This window comes from Littorina saxatilis, linkage group LG12 (assembly GCF_037325665.1).
Source record: "Littorina saxatilis isolate snail1 linkage group LG12, US_GU_Lsax_2.0, whole genome shotgun sequence".
NCBI classification, from domain to species: domain Eukaryota; kingdom Metazoa; phylum Mollusca; class Gastropoda; order Littorinimorpha; family Littorinidae; genus Littorina; species Littorina saxatilis.
In genome coordinates, this window is record NC_090256.1 from 45548202 (window position 1) to 45558415 (window position 10214).

Below are 10214 nucleotides of genomic sequence, written 5' to 3' on the forward strand. Positions count from 1 at the left end.
TAAAAAAACGGTCATACACGTAAAATTCCACTCGTGCAAAAAAACCACGAGTGTACGTGGGAGTTTTAGCCCACGAACGCAGAAGAAGACAGAAGAAGAAGAAGACAGAAGAAGAAGAACTAGCGACTTTCATCCTTTGAATGAGAGTCTCAATTGAAAAATTAGCTAACTGCCTGAAAGTACAGTCCGAGGTGCAAATCCTTTTCACAATTTTTTCCCTTTCTTCTTTCTATACCAGTCACACCAAAACCACACACTCCAAAAAAACAAAGAAAACACCCGGGAGTGCAATTATCCTTCGCCCGACTATGTTATCGACTACACACGGAAGATATCGTGGGGCCGCGCGGACCCGTGCTTTCAAAGAAGGAAAAATATGCATACCCTTCCGTAGACCCATGCTTTCCAAAGAAGCAAAAACGCGCATCCCCTTCCGTAGACGGCGAGGTTACATTTCCGCGAGAAGTAATTAAATTAAATTATTAATATAATTATTACCGTGCGGACTAAAGCTTCTCAAAAAAGGAAAAACGTGAATACCCTTCTGTAGACGTCGTGGGGCCGTGTGGACCCATATTGTTATGTATTAATTTCGCTCCATGCGACTTGCTTATTAACTGATCTTTTAGGACATAAGAGCTTTTTAGGCCTGAGGCATTCTTAAAAAGCTCATAAAAAAATTCCAACTGGTTTAAGAGATATTTGCAATTAAACACCCTTCCACGACGACCGGCGAAGGTTATTATGACAAAATCACAATCAGCTTTTTCACTGTCCGTTTCAAGAGTGCAGAGTTCAGTATGGGCAATCAACATCATTCATCTCCACATACACGGACTTGATTTGAGAATAGTAGTTAAGTGTGTCTGGTCCGTTCTCACGCCCCAGGCCAGACTTTTTGTATCCTCCAAAGGGAACGCCCACAGGGTAGACGTTGTAGTTGTTGATGTACAGCGAGCCTGCCTCCATCCCTGACGCAACTCGGTGCGCTCGACTCAGATCACTGGTACGAAAAAGTGAACACAGGTAAGAATGAAGTAAACACTTGATTGTTAAACAAACAAAATTGCGCGCACGCATACACACACTGTGAAAGTGACAAACTATCAAAGTCAAAAACACACACCTATGCAAACACACACACAGACACTGAAAGTCACACACACACACACACACACACACACATTTATTGTTTGTGAAGATCTCAACAAATATCCACATAAAACACCTCATCTACCATCAACAGGTTTTTCCCAATTCAAAATACTTTCAAGAATCACCCATCTTGAGGAAACTGCTTTTGCCAAAGACTTGTTAGGTAGAGTATCTTCACCTAGTTAAATGAATGTGGGATATTTGAAAGAAATACAGGTCGCAAAGCCTCAACATCAAACCCAGACCGAACCTCTATCTGCAACCGCTGTCCTGCATTGGTTAATGTGTTATTTTTTTGTTTGGAAATACAAGCACTCACTTTGTAAAGATTCCCCCAGCCAGGCCAAAGATGGTGTCATTGGCACGACGCAGAGCCTCCTCCTCAGTGTCGAAGGCTAGAACTGACATGACACTGCCAAACACCTCATCCTTGACTACTGTCATGTCGTCAGTGCAGTCGGTCAGAATACAGGGGGTCAGGTAGTAGCCGCCAGCTAACTCCGGGCTTGTTGGTGTCACTCTCTCCCCGCCATACAGCACCTTGGCTCCCTGAGATTGGTAGACAGTGTTTTAGTTAATGGTAATGTTGAACTTTAGCGTTGTAAACTCAGAGCTCACAATCCAGTGGCATTATTGACTTGTTCCACTTTAATCAAACCAAAACTGTACTGCCCCTCACACAAATAATTGTACACTTACAGCCTCACCCCTTCTCCCTACCTCCTCAAGACATGAACTGTACCGCCCCCCAAACAAATAATGTTACACCTTATATTCTCACCCCTTCTCCCTTCCCCCTCAAGACAAGAACTGTACCGCCCCCCAAACAAATAATGTTACACCTTATATCCTCACCCCTTCTCCCTTCCTCCTCAAGACAAGAACTGTACCGCCCCCCAAACAAATAATGTTACACCTTATATCCTCACCCCTTCTCCCTTCCTCCTCAAGACAAGAACTGTACCGCCCCCCAAACAAATAATGTTACACCTTATATTCTCACCCCTTCTCCCTTCCTCCTCAAGACAATAACAGTAATAATGTTACACCTTATATCCTCACCTCAGTGCGGAAGTATTGAAGTTTTAGAATCTTTTTTTTACAGTGATAGACTTGATTGTAGATGGTTTTAAGCATAGAGCTTGCCATGTGAACAGAGGATTTTGTTTGTTTGTTTGCTTAACGCCCAGCCGATCACGAAGGGCCATATCAGGGCGGTGCTGCTTTGACATATAACGTGCGCCACACACAAGACAGAAGTCGCAGCACAGGCTTCATGTCTCACCCAGTCACATTATTCTGACACCGGACCAACCAGTCCTAGCACTAACCCCATAATGCCAGACACCAGGCGGAGCAGCCACTAGATTGCCAATTTTAAAGTCTTAGGTATGACCCGGCCGGGGTTCGAACCCACGACCTCCCGATCACGGGGCGGACGCCTTACCACTAGGCCAACCGTGCCAGTATGTGAACAGAGGAAAGAAACAAACTTGCATCAGTCTCGAATAACAATATCAGCTGAAAAGACGATACAAAATAATAACCAACCAACCAACCTCTGTGCGAGCTCCCTCAATGAAGTTGAGAACAATGGCTGCCTGCTGCGGACTGATAGTGGCACCGACCGTTGTGTCGTCCTTGTTGGGGTCACCGATCACCATCTTCCCCGTCCTCTCCATAAGGCGCTTCAGGAACTCGGGCAGGATTTTCTTCTGGACAAACACTCTGGTTCCATTCGAGCACACCTGTCAAACAATGCTGGAGATATGATGGATCTTGCTCTCACATATGATTTCTGCTGTGAAAATCAATTTTGTTCTTATGATACTATAACAATGTTGACTACTGAAGTTTGAAACAGATGCAGACACCTGGACAAGTGTGCGTGCATGGGCACACACACACACACACGTTTACGCACGCATGCATGCACACACACACATATATGTACTCACAGACGCATACACACACACACACACACACTTCCTCTCTCTATCTTATTTTCACTCTCTTTTTAACTATGCCTGAATCAGGGAAACACAAACCTCGACAGACAGCCAAACACCCCATGCAATCATCCCATCTCGCTCAAATGTGCAGCGGTAAAATGCAGTCCCCACACATCTCTCTTTCTCTTCCTTGCAGATGGATGAACAAATTCTACAATGATAGACGATGCCTTCCCTTTTCATTATCATCATGTTACTGTGACAATAAGCAGGCACGGGAATTGTCCGCCGAAAGGCAAATTTCCGCCGAATTTTTTTTTGTTCCGCCGAAAAAGCAAAAGTGTCCGCCGAAAAAATAAATGGGGGAGGCAAAAATGGTTCTAAAAACTGAATTTAATGGCAAACTTGGAGCTTAGATGACACCAAATTGCACCATTTGGGTTCTTTGGAGAACAAAATTCCGGGGGGGGCATGCCCCCGAACTCCCCTAGCAGGGCTAGGCGCTTTGCGCCGTCGACTTTGCCATTACTTACAAATTTTCAGCCTTTTTTACTTTTTTCAATTCCCATGCCTGAATAAGAGCAACAACAGTTCAAATTGTCCCAGCAAAATCTAAACAATGAAGTAACCAGTACTTAAAAAGACAATGAAAGCTGCTAGTTACCTGGCCCTGGTTGCTGAAGTTAGCCAACATGGCCCCCTTGACGGCATTATCGATGTGAGCGTCATCGAAGATGATGACCGGGGACTTGCCGCCTAACTCCAGCGTCACGTGCTTGATTCCCTGCACAAGACACAACACTTCACAATGACTCTTCCATCTCGTACAAAAATATAATGCATCTCACACAAAAAGTTTTTTTCAGTGCAAGGCACGACACTTCACAACTACTTTTCCATCTCAAACAAAAATATAATACATCTCAAACAAAAAGTTTTCTTCAGTGCAGTTTTATAAGAACTACAGTAGTTGATTTAATAATAAGAAATATTTGTGTGTGTGTGTTTATAAAGAAGTATAACTCTTACTAATTGATTCTCAGAGTCTGTATGTTCACAAGAGTTCAGGTGATGAAAGTGTTTGTGTTCTGCATGAACAATTAAGACTTGGTGCACTCGCGCATAAATTCATGACTGTCTGCCTGATACAAATTCCAGCACAGGCATGCACACATCTATAAATGCACAGAAACCAGACAATGAGACAGACAGACACAGACAGACAGACAAAGATCGAGAGAGAGAGACAGACAGACAGATTGACAGACAGACACAGACAGACAGACATAGAGAGAGACAAACACAGACAGAAAGACAGACAGAAACACACACACACACACACACACACACAAAGCATAATCATAATTGCATGTTGACAAAAGAGAAGTGTGCAGGATTCCCAGCATCCCACCTTGGCACACGCCTCCATGATCCTGGACCCTGTGGGCACACTGCCAGTGAAGGTCATCTTGGCAATGTCGGGGTGGTTGCATAGCAGCTGACCCGTTTCTCCCTCACCCTGAGACATAGAAAAACCAAAGTGAAACAACAACTTGTATGCCTCATAATGTCAAGCAGGCCAACCTCTTACAAATCCCCACCTGTCATCTAAAAAACTCATCCCAATCAATCTTCAACTCACTCAACTGGATAACAGGCTCACCTCTTTATTAATCTCCCTGATTGTTTTGCATTTAAGAAGGCTTGCCTCAGTATAAATCTCTCCCCTGTACTGCATAAAGGAGCTGTCATGTCAGTTAAGAGCACTACACAATGACTTGTATTGCATTCAGGCATCAGACACACCTACCTCTTTATAAATATCACTCATTGTACTTTATTCAGGTTTCAAGCAATTTTTCCAAATGTAACATACACAAGCACCTATCAGACTTTTTGAGTTTTTCCTTTATAAAATCGTCTTCACTGAACAGCGCTCTACTCATCGGGACAATATTGTAGCAGCCATCAGGCCTCTTTATAAATCTTTCCCAGCATGACGACTGTAAGTGGGGGGTTTGAACAGTACTCTACTCATCTAGACTACATTGTAATAGCCATCTGGCAGGCCCGCCTCTTTATAAATCTCTCCCAGCATGACGACTGTAAGCGGGGTGAAGGGGGGGGGAGGGGTGTGGGGGGTGTGGGGGGGATGGGGGAGAGTACTCTACTCATCTAGACTACATTGTAACAGCCATCCGGCAGGCCCGCCTCTTTATAAATTTCTCCCAGCATGACGGCTGTAAGCAGGGTGAAGGGGGAGGGGGGTGAACAGTACTCTACTCACCCGGACTACATTGTAACAGCCATCCGGCAGGCCCGCCTCTGAATAAATCTCTCCCAGCATGACGGCTGTAAGCGGGGTGAAGTGGGGGGTGAACAGTACTCTACTCACCTGGACTACATTGTAACAGCCATCCGGCAGGCCCGCCTCTTTATAAATCTCTCCCAACATGACCGCTGTAAGCGGGGTGAAGGGGGAGGGTTTGAAGACCAAGGCGTTGCCGCAGGCCAGGGCGGGGGAGGACTTCCAGGCAGCCATCTGGAAGGGGTAGTTCCACGCTCCGATGCCCCCCACCACCCCCAGTGGCTCACGCACCGTGTAGGCAAAGGATCCTCCGGCCAGTTTGGTGTGTTCCCCTGCACACAGTCATGGTGCATTGAGAGAAATGGTACATGAGGGTTGAACAGGATGTGTGGATGTGGATGTGTGTGCGTGTGTGTGTGTGCGTGTGTGTGTGTGTGTGTGTGTGTGTGTGTGTGTGTGTGTGTGTGTGTGTGTGTGTGTGTGCTTGTGTGTGTGTGTGGGTGTGCACATGCATGCATGCATGTGCGTGCGTGCGTGTATCAAACACCTATGTGTGTACACTTTTGTACACATAATCCATAGTTGTAAATAGATTCAAACAGTGCTTGAATAATCCTCGTTCAACACTTCCGTGTCAGTGAAGATTCTCCTCATCAGCCAGAAGGAAGATGACAAAGTTGCAGACCTACCAACCACAGTAGGTGCCAGTCCCCCATAGTACTGGATCGTGTCGGCACAGCCCAGGATGTCGTAGCGAGCTTCCCAGATCGGCTTCCCTGTGTCAAGGACTTCTGTTCTCGCTAGTTCTTCTGATCTTTCCTGAGAAAGAAACAAACACATGCAAGTATGTACCTCCACATATATACACACACACTTTATCAGATATGGATTGAGCATAATACACATCTCTGAAACTTTGTGTTAAAATTTGCGTCTTGAATTTGTTTGAATGTTGTATGATGATCCAGTGAAATCCCTCTGCCTAATAGTGGTCAACTTGGGGGGCCCGGGTAGCTCAGGTGGTAGAGCACTGGACTTGTGATCGAGAGGTCGCTGGTTCGAATCCGGGCCGGGACGGACACGGGTCAACTTTATGTGCAGACCCAGAGACGGTATCCATCTCCCACCCCCGTGTCACCACAATGGCACGTTAAAGATCTTGGTCATTCTACCATAAGTGCAGATGGCTGATACCACCTAAACACGCAAACATCAAAAAGCCGTGAGGGCGTAAAACTCGAATCGTATAAACCAATTCATGTCCAATATAGGCAATTAAGACCTGACGGACAATAAGCCCCTTAAAATTTACTTGTGGTCAACTTAATAACTGGTTCTCTGAAATGTTTATCTTTTTGTGAACACTTGTTGTATTGTACAGAACAAACAAATCTGAAATAGTCTGATCCCTGAACAAGTAAATCCAACAACTAAAAGCAAGTGTTCATCTCTTCATCATTTTTTGTCTGTCAAGTGTCATGTATCTCTTTCGTCCACTTTAAATATCAATAGATCCACAAAACATTCATTTTAGCTTGTCAATAAACCTTTCCATATACAAGGGCGGATCAATTCACTTTGGAGGGGGGGGTTACAAAATGACTGCGAAGATACAAGTTGACGGCGCCAAAGGCGCCTAAGCCTCTAGGGGGGTCCGGGGGCATGCCCCCTCCCCCGGAAATTTTTTTTATCCAAAGAAGCAAAATAGAGCTATCTGGTGCATCCTGAGCCAATAAATTACCTCTTTTTTTGAGGGGTGGGGGGTGGGGGGGGTTACGTAACCCGTGTAACCCCCCCCAGATCCGCCCTTGCATAAACTTACCATTCTTGGTTTTTTTAAAACTCTAAACAGCACTGCACAAACTAAAACAGAAAACTCACTCTAATAAGCTGGGCTGCACGTGTAAGAACCTGCCCGCGTTCAAACGCTGGAACCTGTGACCACTCTTTGAAAGCATCTTTAGCGATTCCTACCGCTTTGTCAATGTCTTTGGAGCCACAACATTCTACCCTTTTCAAAGTTTCACCTGAAAATGCCAACAAAAATGTAGTTTAAGCAACCAGAACTTACAGTTACAGATAGAAACTAATGAAGAGGCACACACATTGACACAGAAAAAACAGACAGACAGACACTGACACACACACACACACACACACACACACACACACACACACACACACACACACACACACACAAATGGCATGCATAATGTTGTCATAAATTCAGTGCTCATTAAATTGACTTATCTCTAAACGGGTCACAGGTACGAATCTCCCAGCAAGCAACACTTTTTATTTAAACTTTTATGTAATCTTTCAACTTTTTCTTTCTTTTCTGAACTCTTACTTCTTGTATCTTAATTATTCCCTTTTTAAAAAATGTATTTCAAAGCTTTTAAGTGGTGTATGGAAGATCCAATTAAAGCCACAGTAAGCCTCCTGTAAACCATCACAGATACTGTCAGGCTTTTACACACAGTACAAACACCCTTTCATTCACACACTCACCGCTTTTGAACATCCAAGGTGCCCTCCGTAAAGAGCGAGCAATTTTCAAAGAATTTATTTTTGCGTGGTTTATCTTACCCCTGAGCCATTGCGAACCCGTGTGATCCCGTGTGATCCAGTTTCCTTTTTTCACAATGTAGTCGTCAGTTTGTGATTTCAATGGGACTCGCTGTAAGCTCATCTGCAATAGCACGTTATTGTGTACCTCTGAATCTAAACGCAACAAATGGCTGCGATTCACACGAACTAGAGTGATGACAGTTGACTGTTCAGAGGAACGGGCGCTAGGCAGAACCGTCGTCTGCTACGAGGAAGACAGTTTGCATGACACGTTTCCAGGCTTTTCTTTTTTCAAACTTTTAAAACTTCGAATTGTACTGATATTGTCTTTCAAGATGAAAAAAGAATTCTTTTATGATTTAAGAATGTTTGTGTAACAAGCTGTCAATTTATTATCTAGATTTTAAAAGTTAGTTCTTGCACCAAAACGAGGCGCCTGATTTGCTGATCAGAGGGTCCACAAAAATAAATTCTTTGAAAATTGCTCGCTCTTTACGTAGGGCACCTAGGATGTTTTCAAGCGGTGAGTGTTTAAACGAAAGGGTGTTTGTACTGTGTGTAAAAGCCTGACAGGATCTGTGATGGTTTACGGGAGGCTTACTGTACCTTTAATCAAAGGGCTGCATAATTATCAAGCACTTCCAGTGAATGATTTCCAAGAATTACACATTCTCAATCTGTTTTTAGTAACATCGGCTTTTGGGAAAAGCCCAATGGGCCCTTGTATCACTGCATGTAAACTACAGGTGATGGTCGTTAATCATTTCTAACTGATGAACTTCTGTCAAGCTTGAACTCACTCAGGACTGCGTGTTTGTCTGGCTTTGCATCAAAAGGCAATTTGAGTGTTTCATGCACTTATAGATACACACAGAAGCACGTATAGACAGATGGACAGACAGACAGATCGACAGGGAAACATGCCAAATGGACATCTGCACACATGCGCAAAAAGACAAACAGTCACATAGAGAAATGACAGTCCAACCTGTGGCTGGGGCGAAGAGTTCAAACTGCTTTGAGCTGTCAGCTGCATCCACTCGCTTGCCAGCCATCAGGTTGAGTGGTTGCTGCACTTGCCGGGCAGTGCCTGTGACCGCTGCGTAACCACGGGTAGAAGTGGAGAGAACCTGTCTCATCTGAACGACTTTGCCTGCACACCTACTACACAGCCTTGCCGCTGCAGGCAGAGGGATTCCCTTCATCGCTAACTTTGGTGTTTGATGACAGTCTGCAAACAAGAGGAGAGAAAGGGTTATAGATCTGTGTTTGTGTGTGTGTGCTTGTGTGTGTGTTTGTGTGTGTGCATATGTGTCTGTGTTTTTGTGTGTGTGTGTGTGTGATTCTGTGTGTGTGTGTGTGTGTGTGTGTGTGTGTGTGTGTGTGTGTACACGCGTGGCCTTGAAACCGTTGTCACAAATCATGTACACAATGCCCAAAAGACACACACAAAAATAAGCAAATCTCAACAATATCTTGTCTGTGAGCATCACCATCACCATCACCCCCACCCCCACCCCCACTTTTTGGCTCACGTAAGTGTAGCCAATGCGTTGGTAAACTTTGTCTGTCTGTGCGTGTGTGTGTGTGATAGAAACTTTAACATTTCCGAGTCTATGGATAAAGCTCGCATAAGAAGATTATGTCTCGGTCAAAAGTGTTTGACGTGTGTGATAGAAACTTTAACATTTGAAGACGTCACATTATGACGTAAGAGGGTTAGACGTCACGCGAAGGAATTACTGAAAGTATCGGTCATTGTTATTGTGAGCGGGCCGAGACTAGTTGGCAGATCCAGTGTATCGCTTTCTTGCACAGTTTCACCTATGCTTACTCTGTGTGTGTGTGTGTGTGTGTGTGTGTGTGTGTGTGTGTGTGTGTGTGTGTGTATGTGTGACGGAGTGATTGAGTTTGTGTTACTGTTTGTCGATTTCTTACGTGAGCCTTGAAGGCTTCACCTCTTGTTCTCTAAGTTTTCTGTGGCTGAACTTTGACCCTCCAGCAAAGACTGACTCGTTGTTTTCTCTTCTTGCAAAACTTTCAAAACCTACGTAACTTTACTCAACATAAAAAGGACAGCAATTTCTTCCCAAGCTGTGTTTTGCTTACATGACACAGAACACACGAAAAACGTTAGGCAAAGTTGCACGCAAGTCCCTCTTGCACTGAAGCAGACAAACCTCAGCAAGCCGGAAATGGAATTTGATTCCAAGTGAGTTATGTCCCTT

General features: G+C 44.5%; 1 protein-coding gene across 1 annotated transcript; it reads right to left on the reverse strand.

Moving 5' to 3' along the window:
* Positions 1-291: 291 nt before the first annotated feature.
* Positions 292-10214, reverse strand: LOC138982054 (4-trimethylaminobutyraldehyde dehydrogenase-like). The gene is made up of 10 exons (XM_070355272.1): positions 10096-10214; positions 8975-9217; positions 7297-7442; positions 6105-6234; positions 5503-5747; positions 4519-4626; positions 3772-3891; positions 2715-2903; positions 1475-1704; positions 292-1003 (listed from the first exon to the last, which is right to left on the reverse strand). The coding sequence occupies exons 2-10, from the start codon at positions 9189-9191 to the stop codon at positions 796-798; spliced, it is 1593 nt and encodes a 530-aa protein (XP_070211373.1). The 5' UTR covers positions 9192-9217; positions 10096-10214; the 3' UTR covers positions 292-795.